Raw genomic sequence first — 16,679 nt, 5'->3', positions numbered from 1 at the left:
GTGTTGTATAGACACTGTTTGGTGTGTGCAAACACAAATAAAGGCATATAATCTGGTTGCAAAAGCAGGTAGCCTAGCACCCTGATACCACTTTGTTATGGAATTTGATTTAGGAATCGGATTAACATTAGCTAAAATGTTATATGAACTGATATACATATGAACTGATTATAATGAATTGCTACTAAAAGACAGGGGGTGCAGTCCTCTGGTGGTGTTGTGCTCTGTCAGTGACTAAATGATCCTAGACAGCATTTAGCCTGCAATAGCTAAACTTAACTGATCTCAGAGAAACTTCTAGTAAGTGTTTAGAAGTCAGAAAAAAATGAGGGCAAGATACAAGCATAAACATAACATTAAGTCACAAACATAAAATATTGAATCTTTGCCGCCACCATGTCTTTTAAAGTTAAATAATTTTATGGGTGGTGTTTTACGATTTAAACATTGACAATGTTATCGCACTTAAAGCGAAAGTAAAAAGTTAGTTAGCTAAACATATAATATCTAGCATAGCTCAGCTGTTTGCAGTTCACCTGTGCACAAGTAGGTATAGCAACAAGAAAAGGAAAACAAAAGCATTAAACTGATTTTTGAAAAACAAGCTTTTTGTTTGGTACGGAATATATCTACAGTAACTAACACTCTTCACATTTGCATTTTTTAAACAATGTTTATAAAGAATGCTACGTTTTCCTAACTTTACATTTTTTTTTTTCCTTGCAGTCTAAAAGAGATGCACAGAAGACAACTAAATATGTGGAGCTCATTATTGTGGCGGACAACAGGGAGGTATGTTTTTTTGCCAGGTTAGCGGTAATGCCCATAGGACAACAGATGCCACTTATCTGTTGCCAGGTTCTATGAGCTCATAACCCACCAAGGGTTAAGGGATAGGCCATGGATTTTCAGACCACTGTGATGGTCTAGTTGGTTTTTTTTTTGTCTTGTTTTAAAAACAGGTCAGAGTGGGGGTTTACACAGGAAGTGGAAAACCATTTCCTACTGGCCAGACAGGACACAGGAAGTTGAGTGCTGGTCAAAAATGGCCATCAGCTGTAAAGGAAATGATGACTAGAAAAGCTGCTGGTTAAGTGTTTACGAGTGTGTGTGAAGTGTGAGTGAGCGAGAGGGAGAGAAAGAATAAAGTGTTCTTGCTTTCAATGTAATAATGAAGTGTTCCTCATTTTTGAAGTTTACCTTGACAGGAATTCACAAACTATTCATCACAATTCATCGATTCATATCAAATCGATGTGATTATTTGTCTGCATTATTATTATAAATGATAAAAAATAGTGGCAATCTTTTTATTTCCTCCTGCCTGTATCTCTGATGACAGTATTGTAGTTCTTATCACACATGCACAGATTTGTTAGTTTCACTTGTTATGAAATTGTATCACTTTTTTTCTCGTTTTCTGGAGCTCATGGAGCTCTGTTGGTTTTCATGTGTTTTTTCCCATGATGTCAATGATGAGTTATTACATTGTTGTGTATTGAGTTGTTGAGATATGATGAATCTATTTCTCCTTCCCTAGTATCATAAACAAGGAAAGGATGTAGAGAAGGTGAAGCAGAGGATGGCCGAGATTGCAAATTATGTGGACAAGGTACAGTATGATGGACAAATACTGTAGCTGTCTTGGAGATAAACACTGAATGGCCTGTATGTGGACACCTAGCAATCACAGATATAAATAAGCCTTTGTCAAACTGTTACCACAAATGTATAAATGCACAGTTTTGTAGAATGTCAAGAATTCTCTTCACTGTAACTAAGAGACACAAACATGCTCCAGCATGACACTATATAAGATTCATCAAGACATGATTTGCCAATTTTGAACTGAAGTAATTCGAGTGACCCTGGCCTAAACCCCACTGAACACCTTTGGAATGAATTAAAACACCAACTAAAGCCCAGATCATCTCACTTGGCATCATTGCAGGACCTTACTAATGCTCTTATGGCTGAATGAGCACAAATCCCCCGGGCCACACTTGTGGAAAGCTTTTCTAAAAGAATGGAGGATATTATAACAGCAACTCTATCTAATGCCCAGGATGTGAAATTGGGCATATGGGTGAAGAAAAGGTGGAAAGTTGTTCTCATGCCTTTGGCCATATAGTGTAGATGGGAGTCAATAATTTGGTGATCTCACTAAATAAAGGCCAGGTGTGAGACAGCATTTTTTTTTTTTCAGTTTAAAGAACTGCTTGTCACGGTGTGCAGATAGATTTGGCTGTGTATTCAGAAATAGGGGTTAAAAACTGACCAAATCGACTTACATTAGCAATACATTGCTAACACCAGAGCTTAAAAACTCATGAGAGCTTATTACCCTGTAAAAAAAAACAGGAAATCAACAATATTCTTGACCATTCTCATAAATCATTATGAGTTATATTCATAGTTTTATAACCTGGCTTTCTAGGAGTTGAATGGCACCTTGTACAGCTAACTATGCTAACACAGAAGCTTAGAAAAGCTCACGAGAGCTCATTACAGAAGAAAAACAGCATAGCAAAGGCATACATACCTGTATGAGTTGAATTTCATTTTGAACTGCTGAATAGCTGAGCATGCTAACTTTAGCCAAACCCGAGCTGCTGTAGGTTTTGTGGCAGAGCTTTGTGTACTTGGATGAAAATGAGGATTGGGCTTGAGAAATAGTAGTTTATTTGCCAGACTTACAGGCTTAATTTTTACTATATATCTCTAATGCTCTTTAAACACTGATATTGTACACATTAGCATGTGTGTGTGTGTGTGTGTGTGTGTGTGTGTGTGTGTGTGTGTGTGTGTGTATCAGTTTTACAGGGTCCTAAATATCAGAGTAGCTTTGGTGGGACTGGAGATTTGGAGTGACTCTGACAAATGCTCAGTGACACAGGACCCTTTTACCACACTGCACGAGTTTCTAGATTGGAGAAAACTTAAACTGCTACCTCTCAGACCTCATGACAATGCTCAGCTTATCAGGTACACACAAAAAAACCATCTGTGCAACCTGTACATCAGTACTATACAAAGAGTTTCGTACTCATCATGGCACACACATGTCACATGCATACTGTACATACAGTACATACTACACCTAATGTTTAATAATTGAAATTGATTCTAAATTATTCAAAATAAAGTCTGAAATCTAAATGAAATTTTTAGTGGATGCAGTTATTTAATGATATGTTGTTTTTTTCTTTTAGCGGTGTGTATTTCCAGGGGACAACCATTGGCATGGCCCCCATCATGAGCATGTGCACTGCAGAGCAGTCTGGAGGAATCGTTATGGTGAATAATTTCTATAGATCTTTTCTTTAAAAATGCATTAAATTAGTGATTATTTTAAAATAGCTCTGATGTGAACAGTGATGCTCTTGCATCTAATTAGAAGTGAATATTACTAGGGCAGCAAAAATTGTGTTTAATATGAGGAAAAAAGGAAACTAACAAACTCTCAAACATACTGTCCAATAGTGAATAGTGTTCAATAGTGTTTTAATGAGAATCCCAACACAGAAGAGACAGAAAATGTTGGAGTCCTAGAATGCAATGCAGGTATTAACTTGTGCTAGTTATCTTTGACATGGCAAATACAATAGTGTTGGTAGTGGTATTAGCATGAACAGTCAAGCTTGGGAAGCTGGGAAGTATATAGCTAGTTAGCAGTAAGATAAACAGCGTTTTAGTTACATTTCAGGAAACACTGATCCGAAGTAAAATAAATAAATAAATAAAAAAAATTCAAAGATTAAAATGTTTAATCCTTATTGTGTATATTTTCCTCATGTTTGTGATGGTTTTCTCTGAGCTTTCCAGTTTGCTTCCACTGAGTAAAAATAATTTTATTGCTTCAAATCTTTGTAAATGTTATGAATTGCTTTATTAATATGCTTTTTAGATATACATAACTAACACAAATCTTTCATAACAAATGTAAGTCTAGTTTGAGTCCACGTTTTGTTAAGTTTTATTCATTTTGTGCATAGAAACAAATATCAGTTAGAGTCTCAGAACTTAAGTGGTGTCATACCTCGTGAATGCATGTAATGTTTGTGTTTTTTCTAAGATTTTCTAATTGAATTTGGTAATTGTTCCAGGAACATGGGCTCCTGACACATCTCCAAATGACAAAAAAAAACCACATAAGTCAAATCACACATCAAGACAATGCTAATCACTTTATTGCCAGACATGTTCTTACAGAGTCCTGAATGGACTGTTAGGCTTTAATGAGAGGGCATCAGGCAAAAAATCTTTTCTCTTTGAGTTTAAGTTAACATTTTTGAAACGAAAATGACACTGCCCATGACACTGACAGGTGCCCCACTGCCCAAGCTCCAAGATCTTCACTTCTCCAGAGTGGAGAAAAGGGCTAAAAAAATTTGGACCCCACACACCCAGCCCACTTCGTTTTCAAACTGTTGCCTTCTGGTCATACACCAGAACAGCCAGGCACAAACAAATTTTTTTCCCGTAGGCTATACTCAGCCTGAACAATTAAAATACTACTACACATTGAACTACACATTGTCCATCATAACTGACACATTTATAGATAGAATCCAAATGGTACATTTGTAAACTGCACACTTGTAAATAACATCTGTACATACTTTTAAACAATATTTCTACTTTTGTATATAGCGCATTATTTAATTGTCTGTTTAAAAGTCACTAAAAGCTCCTGTCGCTAAGTCAAATACCTTGTGCGTGTAAACATACTTGGTAATTAAGCTATATCTGATTCTGATCCTGAATCTGAAAAGAAGTTGCACAGATCTGGTGTATCTGGCCAATATGACCCATGCGTGCCACATGTGTGTAAGTGGTAACCTTCTGTAAGATGTGTAACAATCATGAAAATTATCTATTCAACATCATAATGCAACATTCTGTTCACACACACACAAAAAAAAGATTTTGTGCAAGGACATGCTGTTAAGCTCAAACGGAATCCTCTATTTTCCGTCCTGATTATTGGTATGGTTCCTAGGTGTTTAAGATATTTTACTCACAGGCTTCTACTGTTAAACCCAATTTGCTAAATCTGTTATTCGTTCAGTATTCAGTGGCATTTATCTCAGTGGGTTAGAAAGACAAGTGTGAGAGTAAATTGATTCTCTGTAGAAATCACACCTTTTAATGCACATCACCAAAAAATTCTAAAAATAAAGCTTTAAAAAACTCTCCTTCTTCAATGGTATATTAATGACTTTCCATAAAAGGCTCACATTCTGTTCTTGTTCTTTTTTTTTGTTCGTGTAATTTTTTTCCTCACATATGATTGCCTCTATTATGCTGCCTTGGGCTGTAAAGACTTGTGCTAGGTGAACCACATGTGATTTTGATTTGTAATGAATCTAATTAAGTTGAACACTGTTGGAGCTCCCCAAGGTCCTTTAGCAACACCTACATTCTCTTCACCTCTCAGCAGTAGCTTGTCAATCCGAAAGAAAATCACCCGCGGTTTCGAACGGCAGCTAAATACCACACATTTACATTTTTATTAACCCAGATAAATCACTCGCGCTCCAGGAATATGTCCCTGTTTCGGGTGTGGCAAAAGTTCCCGTCTTTTAAATTTAAATTCAGCAGAGTCTCATTTGGGAGAAGTGATTAGGAGTATGTGATAATTAAAAAAAAAAAAAACTGCAGCTGTCTGCTGTGATAAATGGTGCTTATTAATTGACTCGGTAGTGTCAGCAGATCAGCCACTTGTGAAGTGAGAGAAGAGAGTTTCTTGGGTTGGTTTGAGGTTTTTCTGTAGGTGTGTTCCTTCCATTTACTTGCTCTATTTAATAAGCTGACTTTTACAACTGAAACATACAGCATGCATTCAAGCTACCAGGTCCTGACTTTATATGAAATAAGGCAGACAAGGATCTTGCATGGTGGCTGTAAAAAAAAAAAATGCTCCTCTTGTCACCAGCTCCTCTAATGAATATAATCAAGGCAGGAAATGATAAATGTGTAACAATAAAGGTACTGAAAGTCAAATTTTTTTTTTTTGAGAAATGTAATATTCCATTCTTCGCTGCTTTGAGACAATGTTCATTGTTAAAAGCGCTATACAAAAAAATGAATTGAATTGAATTCTTTTGTATAACTATGAAAGAGATGCAAGCAAATACAATATATGACAAGAGGTATGTGGACACTCGACAATTACCCCTATTTGTGCTTGGTAAATGTTCTGCTCATTTTAGTCCTATGGGTATTAATTCAGGGTTGGCTGTTCTTTTGCTGGTATTAACCTTCACTACACTTGCAATTCATTCCAAAAAGTGTTCAGTAAGTGTGATGTTTAGGTGCCATATTTATAACACTGATCTTGGAATACAATTCCTGTACCTAGATTTATTTGTAAAAATAATATGACAGGTACACATAAGAAAAAAAGCAAATATGGATGTATTCAGCTCAGGTTCAGGCAGAAGTTTTACAGTTCAATAATAATGTATGACTGCACTGTTCTGATTTAGTTCTCACTCCATCCAGGACCACTCAGACAATCCACTCGGGGCAGCTGTGACCTTAGCTCATGAATTAGGCCACAACTTTGGAATGAACCACGACACTCCAGAGCGGGGATGTGGCTGTGGGATGACGGTGGACCGTGGAGGCTGTATCATGACACCATCCACAGGGTGAGTTGCATAAATGCAAACTGCATTATTCCCACCATATTTAAATTTGTAGGTCATTATCGGGTCAGCATTTATTAACAAATTACTATAATATCAATTATATTGTTGTGAAAGCCTAAGGCATAAGCTCTCAAATGCACAAGCAGCCTGTTTGGGACTTTTATGTGCACACCACAAATTATGTAGTAATGAAAGGAAAACGAATTAGCTAGCTAGGTGCATTAATATAGTTTAAAGTATTAGAATGTGTTATATTATTATTATTCTCATTTATTCTTATACTTTTATTTTGGTCATTCTATTCAATGTTTTCACATACCTGTGATTCTGAAAAAAATTGTCTGACTTTGTTCTACCATAAACATGCTATGTGTCTTCCACAACACTGACACATGATTAATAACCCTAACAGTGACACACACATAGACATACGCACACACGCACACACACGTGCACACACAGGCACACACTTGCATACACACAATGTGCACCTGCATCTTTGTATGCCTACATCTCATCAGTCTTCAGAGAAAATTGGGTGTGAAAATCTCACAGGCTCAAAACTAAGCTGGAAACTCAAGAAATTATCATTTTTTTTCATGCCATCTGGAATGTGGGTGATAACACAGTTGCCACGAGTGAAGGTTAATGTGACTAGAGTCTGGCATGAGTAACTATAAGGTTAATCAGGTGAGGGCACCTCATAATGCGGAAAGTTCTCTTTTCAGACTGATGCCAGTTTGCTCTTATTAGATGATGAGTTTGAAACTCACTAAATGACCTTGTGAGTTTCAGGCGATCATTGGTGTGTACTTTGGTTTAATCCCTAACTCTACACTGACCAATAAGGCACATACTTATAAAATGTCATTTTGTAAGGGTGTACATATTTAAATATGTGGTAGGTGGTGATACTTCAGGAAGAATCTCCTGCAACAAATCTATATTAATTTCAACATAATGGATTTAATAGTTCATCAGTAACTTTTTTTTTTATTCTGGTTATTGTCACAGTGGTTTCAAAAGAGGTGATGAATGGGTGAAAGGATGGAAGACACCATTCTCATACTTATTCACATGTATTGTCATCTAGCCAGTTTGTCATTAATGACTGTGCCACCTCAAATTTAGTTTTCCTAAGCACAGTGATGTGATTATGAGTAATGTCTTTATACAGTCAGTTGACATTGTGTAACCAGAAGCTACTGATCAAATCATAAAAGACCTCAACATTTGAGATCATCATAGATCCAACACCAACTCCTCCAAGCCAGAACCTTTAAAAATTAAAAGCGGTCCAATGGCCAAACTCTACATAAAGTGGGATCCAAATGCTGCTGGTACATCGCTAGATGGTCCGGGATGTTTGCGGGGTATGCATGTACTTCTTTGAAGGTCCATAATCTTCATGAGTTGGGACACAACTGGAGCTGGCGCAACCTCAGGATGCCTCGGGATGGGTAGAGAAAGAGAAGCAGTGGAGAGGAATTAGCATAGTTGCTGTTCATAATATAAACAAGCACAAGTTAATGATGTGCATTTATTCAAATGTACTGTTATGTGATGTGGTATGTGTAGACTATGATAAAAAAATCGTCTTTAATCTACGCTTAAACTGGGAGAGTGTGTCTAAATCCCGAGCACTGTCAGAAAGGCTATTCCAAAGTTTAGCAGCTAAATGTGAGAATGTTCTACCGCTTTTAGTGGACTTTGCTATTCTAGGAACTACTAGAAGTCCAGGGTTTTGAGAACCTTAAAGAGCACGATGGATTATAGCATGTTGAAAGACTGGATAAATACATGGGAGCCAAACCATTTAGGCCCTAGCCTAGCCATAAGTAAGTAGCAATAGTTTGTAGTTGATTCAAAACTTAACAGGTAGCCAGTGTAGGGGTTGATAAGATTGGAGTTATATCAGTGTATTTTCTTGACCTTGTGAGAACTCTGTCTGCTGCATTCTGGAGCTTGTTTATTAATGATGCAGGACAACCACCTAGTAATGCAATACAATAGTCCAGTCTGGAGGTCATGAATGCATGAACTAGCTTCTCTGCTTCAGATATAAACAACATGTTTCTTAGCTTAGAAATATTTTGAAGGTGAAAAAAGTCTGTTTTTGTAATATGGGTGGAAATAGTATATTTTTAGAAGACAAGTTGCTGTCTAAATTTACTAAGTTTACAAGTCAAGTCAAGTCAAGTCAAGTTTATTTGTATACGCTTTTCACAACAGACATCGTCTCAAAGCAGCTTTACACAAATCAACAGTTAAGGTGAATGGTGTGTGTGTATTTATCCCTGATGAGCATGCCGTGGCGACTGTGGCAAGAAAAACTCCTCTTAGATGTTATGAGGAAGAAACCTTGAGAGGAACCAGACTCAAAAGGGGAACCCATCCTCATTTCGGTGCCCATTGAGAGCCCATTGAGATGTTTCATATGGTTTTGATGAGATATATAGTTGGGTATCATCAGCATAACAGTGGAGGTAATCCCATGCCTTTTAATAATATTTCCCAAGGGAAGCATTTATATTGTGAAAAGCAGGGGTTCTAGACCTGAACCTTGTGGCACCCCATAACTTACTTGAATTAACCTGGATAGTTCACCATTTAAAGCTACAAAATGGTAACGATCAGACAGGTAGGATTTCATCCAGCTTTATGCCTGTTCCTTATAATTATTATATCCATGTAATTCTGTTAACAATCTATGAGAAAATCATGATCTATACCGTTAAATTAAGCACTAAGATCTTGTAAACACAAAGATCGCTCACAAAATCACTAAAAACTTCGGGGTGTAGTTAGTTTTTACAAAAAGCTAACCAGTGTCAAAATTAAATTCTCGAGTCATTTCACTCTGACACACAGCTCTGAAAAGTATCCTACACCTGTAGCATCTGTAAGGCTTGATTTTTCCACCACTTCCGCGAGTTTTTCTGCGGCTGCGCAGCGCCGATCGAGATAACCGATGTTAAGTGGCAAATTTGCCCCCTTGTGCTTGAGATATTAGGGTTCGGCGACATAAAATAATCGACATAACTGATGAGAAAATGCTAAGACAAAGCGAGAATTTGGCGGTTCCACTTCAAAAACGTCGACTTAATAGGGTTGGCGAGTTAACCGAGGGCGAGATAAGTGGGTTCGACTGTACTTTTACATTTTTCAGTGAAGAAAGTTTTTTTCTCTAACCGATTTTAATCAGATGGGGTCAACAGTGTCTAATGTGTGCTGTAGGGATAGTGTATATGTTGTAGGCCATTTTGTCAAAATCATTAGATCAGATCAGGCAGGTCATTTACGAATCTGTCCTTAGTAGTCAAAACAATAGTCCTACCAATTCGATAACATGGTGAGAGGCAGCTAATCTGCTCCAGCGGTAGTGTTTATTGTATGAGATAATGGTCTGTGATATCATCACTCTGAGGTAAAATATCTATATCCGTGATGTCTGCTTCGTGGGATATTATTAAATCTAGTATATAATTTAAACGATGAGTTGGTCTAGTGATGTTTTGCTTAACCCCAAAAGAGTTTAGTAAGTCCACAAATAATAGTCCTAGGGCATCATTTGCATCATTTGCTTGAATATTAAAATCTCCCATAAGCAGCACTTTATTAAAATTGACCAAGAGGTCTGAAAGAAAATTAGCAAACTCTTAAAGAAAATCAACATAGGGCCCTTGGGGTCTGTACACGGTGGCCAGCATGAGAGATAGTAGGGGTTTTCTATGTATGTCTGAAAGTACAACATTAAGAATAAGCACTTCAAATAATTTAAACTTGAACCCTAATCTTTGACTAGCATTAAGAAGGGCACTATAAATGGTTGCTACACAACCCCATGACAAGTCTGATGGGGCTCATGCTTATAAACATTTTTTTTTTTTTATTTAAGATGAATGTATTACAACAGTCAAAAGTGTGATATCTCAGTGTTTATTTCTCACCAAATGTGCTCCCATCCTCACCTGGAGCACATTGGCCTGGATTTCTCTACACAAAAGAATTAGAGGTGTTTTACACTACATAAACAAAAGGATTGGGACACTTGACTTTTTCTGGCTATGTGTGGTTCTTCTTTAAATTTTTACCACAAAGATGGTGGCACAGAATTGTATAGGATGTCTTTGGAAGCAGTAGCATAAAATGTTTCATTTGGACTAGGGGAGTCAAGCCTGTTCCAGCATGACAGTGCCCCTGTGCACAAAGCCAGCTCTATAAAAAAGTGTCTTGCTATAGAGCTCTGACCACAACCTTACTGAACACCTTTGGGATGAGTTGAAGCGCAGACCTCCTCACCCTACATCAGTGAAACACCTTCAGAAATACAAACACAAAAAAAAATGTGAAATTAGATGTTTAAAAAGCACATACGAGTGAGAGTGACCTGTTTGACTGGCGCTGTGACTGCACTGTACATTTCTCTGGATGCTAACACTAAACTAGCATGGAGGAACTGCACACGGCTATTAGCAAACAACAGTCTGCACATTCCGAAGGAGCTTTCATCGTTGCTGGAGACTTCAACCTCTCCAACCTGAGATCTGTAATTTTAATTCTGAGATCTGTGACTCTAAGTACTTAGGATGTAATTATATATGTCGGTATATATACATTTCGGAATAATTTTTACCTCCTGACTTGGTTTAGGTTTAGCTTGGAGTTTAAAATAGTCGTTACGACTGAACGTTGTGACTGGGCTAGCATGCAGTTTAAGTATCAGTAACATGACCAGTGTTAGCAAGATTAGAGTTATTATGAATGCATTGAACTTTATTTTCTTTATACTTGCTTTTTTGTATAGAAAATATTTGCATAAAAAATATGACTACCATGTAAAAATAATAGTTTATTGAATACAAACAAGTATTTACTATTCTACACCCTAAAATTTCATGTGTCAGAACGCTTGCAATAATAAAACCCCAGATTTTTACATTCACGTTACAGCAGACTATTTGGGAAAGTGATTGTGCATTTAATGTTTGAAACAACAAGAAGAAATAATATTTCTATTTTAAGCACAAAGACGTGTTCTGCAGCCTGTGAAATCACACTTCTATCGTTTGAGCTGTGAAATTGACAGAACTCTAATCCAATGGCATATACGGGTAATAATTGGGAATGAACCAGACAGTATTTAGGTGTGTTCTACTTAAAGCGGCGCTACACTGCCAATAAGCGTATGACATCAGCGCATGAGAGTTTTTAAGACAAATTGCTCCTGCACCGCAAAAAAATTATACTCTGATCAGTCAGCACTGTTGGGGGCACAAGGGGTGGCACAGCAAATGTTGGGGGGGCTGGTGCCACCCTATGCACCCCCTTTAGACATGCCCCTGAGTGCCACCCAGATGAGGATGAGTTCGCTCTAGAGTCTGGTTCCTTTTAGGGTTTCCTCCTCATACCATCTTCGGCTTGTTTATTAGGGAAAAAAATAACTTACAAGCATTAAACTTATACATTTTAATTTTACAACAGCTTTATTTCTGTGAAGCTGCTTTGGGACAATGTCCATTGTTATACGGTTATACAAATAAAAATGAATTAAAGTTTGTCTTGTGTGTGAACCTGGAATTCAGCTGATACATAAGTCTATGTTGTACAAATAATTATTAAAGTTGTAGGCTGGAAGAATCAGGCTCATTTTGTGGACCAAATATCATTTTAGCATTATCAGCTCTGGAAAGCTCAAGCTGGTTGCCTCATAATTTGCCCTAGAGCTGGGTGTTAGTCTGAGAAGTTCAGGAGTCACTCTTTAACTCTCAGTTGAATTCACAAGCTCGCAGCTGCACGTTTCTTATCTCTCACTGTGGTGTTTGTGTTGGAGCTGTGACTCGCTGCTGGAGTACAGCCACAACAAAGAGAGCAAGCCCATTCTCCTATTATACACTTATAGAACAACATGGCAGCACGCCAAGAAGAAAGCTGGCACTCTGGAGGTCTTTCACTGAACGTAATATAAAAGGTGAATGTGAAGTCTCTCGTGCGGGGGAGTCAATGAAATTTGCCTTTTTAAATCATAAACAGTATTTTATAAAAAATAATAAAGGAGTGCGCTATCTCTTGCTTTGTTGTTGTTGTTGTATGCAGCTTTGAAAAACTTCAGCACTAAAATGCATACACGCTTTGCAACATTTCATTACCTCGCATGAAAGTTAGGGGTCTTTTATATTTTATAACTTGGGAATCAGGACACAGGTCTATCACTTTATCACCTCCTTAAATTCACTTTACATACATGCAGAGATACAGTAACTCCAACAGTAAAAAGTAGCCTGGTGGAGTGGTGATATGCAGTGACATTGGCAGATGCAGGGTTTTGGAAGATTACATTCATACAGTCTGCAGTTTATTGTGTATTGATTGTAGGTATTTATTCTGCAGCTAATTTATAAAAAAAAAATGCTTACACCACAGTGTTGCTGATTTCTCATTTCTGATTACTTTTTATCCAAGCTCTGACTGTAATGTTGGCTAAAAGGAACAATCTCAAAAAAAGAAGTACTTCCAGGGTTCTATAAGTAATAACTAAGCACTGTTAGCTTCGAGGTTCAGAATTTTCTACACTACATAGACAGTATTGGGACACCTGACTTTTCCAGCTATATCTTCCACAAAACTGTTACTGCAATGTTAGAGGCATATATATAACATAACAGGCTGTTTATGAATTCATTTTATTTTATAAACTTGAAGAGATTGATGAAGATAGGATATCTATTTAAAGCTGTTATAATGTAAATGATAACAACATTCACATTTTTTGTACACTCTACAACAATAAATGTAACCATAATATGATAAAAAGAATAAAATACATATAAACTTTAATAAGCAACATTTTTTGATGAGTGTAAGTGAAATAATACACAAAAATGGCATTATACAGATAAAGCCTTAGTAAATCACAGTCAAATGTTTGGACACACTTTTTCCTTTAGTGTTTTTTTATTGTACACTATAATAACACATTAATGCAATAATACATTGTACATTAATAATAATAAGTAATGAAAGTACATGTATAGAATGTGTAGTGAACAAAAACATTTAAAATAACCCTGGATATGTTTTAAATTTTTATTCTTCAAAGTAGCAAACTTTTGCTTTGACGACAGTTTTGAACACTCTTGGCATTCTCTCTGTCAGTCTCATGAGGTAGCCACCTGGAATGTTTTCCAACAATCTTCAAGGAGTTCCTAAGGGTGTTGAGTGCTTGTTGGCTGTTTTTCCTTCACTTTCTGTTCCAACTCATCCCATCCCAACGCATCTGATGTCCATTCCTTGTGTTTTTTGGCCCAAGCAAGTCTCTTTTGATTGTTCTTCCTTCGAGTAATGATTTCTTTGCCACAAGTCCTGACTCACAGTCTCCTCTGAAAAGTGAATGTTGAAAAATATTTTGTCACTTGAGAAGTATTTAAGTTAATATGCATTTTCTGAGCCTGGTAATTCTACTAAACTTATCCTTTGAAGCAGAGGTAACTCTGGGTCTTCCTTTTCTGGGATGGTCCTCATAAGAGCCTGTTTTATCGTAGCATTTGATGGTTTTGACAACTGCACAAGTTCATAAATTTAAATAATATAGATTTGTACAGTAGTTGTATTAGCACTAATAGGAATATTGATACTGTATTGACCCTTTCCTCTTTACAAGAAAATAGATTGTTTAAAGCATATAGGCAGGAAATGTTACAAATTAACATTTAAGAAGGCACACCTGTGAATTGAAAACCATTCCAGGTGACCATCTCGAGAATCTAATTTATGAATGCCATGAACTTGCCAAGCTGTCATTAGCTACTTTGGGCAATCTAAAATCTAAAATATATTCTGGGGATATTTACACCTTTTTTTTTTTTACTACCTAATTGCATACGTGTTGTGCTTTCACATATATATATATATATATATATATATATATATATATATATATATATATATATATATATGTGTGTGTGTGTGTGTGTGTGTGTGTGTGTGTGTGTGTGTGTGTGTGTGTGTGTGTGTGTGTGTGTGTGTGTGTGTGTGTGGTGAAATTGTGATGCACATCCTGCAAACACATCTCTCTACAAAAACACAGTGGCCCATGTGTTTGTTAGATTAGAGAGGTTGTGTGTGTTATTGTAGTCAGGAAAAGTCTATTTTTTCCTTTACTTCTTAAAAGAGGGACACAGACTTCCTTACTGGGTTCAACTATAAATGCAAAAAATAATGCACATGAAAAGACATACTATACATGCTTGTAGGTTTACCAAGGACCAAACTAACAGCTACAAATTCATTTCTTTGTCATTTTGTTGTCTGTGCATTTGTTGAACAAAACACTGTGTATGGATTTTAATTCAATGTTGAGTTTAAAGCTTAATACTTCACCTAAACAGTAACTCAAATATCACTCAAACACTTGCCAAAAATGTTATAGTATAGGAAAAGGAAGACATAATCGTCTTCTTTTTACCCAGTCTTCCTGTGGGAAGCAATTTACTAGTGGTGCACACAGATTTCTATATCACAGGATTTTGCAAATTGCAGACATCTACAACAGGCAATATTGTGGGCAGTTCGAAGTTCATGTATAGGATAGTGCCATGCACAGTTTCCAAAAATATACTGGATTAAACTTGTTTTTTTTTATACAAAATGATTTTATTGAAGGCAGATGTAAAACTTGTAATCAAAAAAAAAAAAAAAAAAACAACCCACTGAGTAGCAACAACAAATGACAAGACTATGGCTAGGAAAAGGATAGGGAACCACAACAAAGGGGAAAAAAACTAGAAGGCACAAGACAATTGAAAATATAAAACATATCAAATGTTTAAATTAAAGAAACGTACCATTTTAAGGAGAAAAAAAATGAAATTGATAGCTGCATCACATCTCAAAATTTGGGATACAGCCAAGTTTACCACTGTGTAGCATCCCCTCTTGGTGTATCAACAGTCTGTATACATATGTGTGTATTACATTCACTTCTGCTGCTTTGCTGCTACTAATAATACAACTTTTCTCATTTATATAATTTTTATCTTCATTAGAATTTTTTAAATAAAGAATAATTACAAAGTATTAACCATATGAGTTAAATGAGTAAGGAAATTATAAAATTTTACAATGGTGGTCTCTCTCTATGCAACTGCATGGTTACTTCGGTTGCAGTTGTTATAAAGTAATGTATTAATTTCAAATGGTAATTAAACTGACCAGAAATACCTGTGACCCTTCTACAAACCTTTCATCCAATCAGTATTAAGTGTGCAGACTATGTTATAAAATCAACACACACAACTGCTTGCATGCATCCAAATGTTCAAACCACTCAAACTGACAGACAGATTCAAGGCCAGTACTGAGGGCAGGTACATAAGCAAACCGAAAAGAGAAAGAGAGATAAAGGAATAGGTTAGACAGACAGACTGAAGTAAAGCAGAAAGATGCATGAGTGGATAGAGAGATAGTGTTATGGACAGGGAATAAAAACAGGAAAGAAGTTTGTAAGAAAGTGAGGACAAGCTTGAATTATGTGATGAGTGCTGACAATACCTGTACGGTTTCCAGATTTATGAGCAGAGAGAGAGAAAGCGAAAGAATGAGAGTGATGTACAGATGTAAAAGGAACAGGTAAATCTCCTGAACAAAGTAATTCCAATGCTATTCAGTGACCTTAGAATGGCATATAGTTTTGAGAGGATTCCTTCTTCAAAGGGATATAACAGCTTCACTGGTCATCTTTAGCAAAGCCAATAGACCACTTGGTGCATTATATCAGTGAGAATCATAATTACATGTTAACCAAACATGCCACTAGTGTCCAAGTGCCCCCCATTAACAGGTTCATTATGCAAACATTAAAAAAAAGAGAAGACTTAATTGTCTTTCCATTTGCCAGCATGTTAAGGATAGGGTAAGGATAAGTGTGTTGGCCCTTCAGGAGCAAAGAGGATTATGCAAAATATTTAGCTTCTGAAATCTTAACAACAAATCTTCGACCAGTAAATGAGCAAGAATTAAATAAAT

General features: G+C 36.5%; 1 protein-coding gene across 2 annotated transcripts in view; it reads left to right on the top strand.

Moving 5' to 3' along the window:
* The window catches only part of LOC124390010 (disintegrin and metalloproteinase domain-containing protein 12-like), a 125,826-nt gene that overhangs the window by 73,736 nt on the left and 35,411 nt on the right, over positions 1 to 16,679 (top strand). For both annotated transcript variants that reach the window (XM_046855683.1, XM_046855682.1), the window contains exons 7-11: positions 727 to 792; positions 1,541 to 1,612; positions 2,816 to 2,985; positions 3,213 to 3,297; positions 6,508 to 6,656. In XM_046855683.1, coding sequence (XP_046711639.1) covers positions 727 to 792; positions 1,541 to 1,612; positions 2,816 to 2,985; positions 3,213 to 3,297; positions 6,508 to 6,656 — 542 coding nt within the window. The remainder of the gene's footprint in view (positions 1 to 726; positions 793 to 1,540; positions 1,613 to 2,815; positions 2,986 to 3,212; positions 3,298 to 6,507; positions 6,657 to 16,679) is intronic.

Source organism: Silurus meridionalis, chromosome 8 (genome assembly GCF_014805685.1).
Source record: "Silurus meridionalis isolate SWU-2019-XX chromosome 8, ASM1480568v1, whole genome shotgun sequence".
Taxonomy (NCBI): Eukaryota; Metazoa; Chordata; class Actinopteri; order Siluriformes; family Siluridae; genus Silurus; species Silurus meridionalis.
Note: the sequence above shows the minus strand (reverse complement) of the source record. Positions and strands in the feature narration are given on the sequence as shown.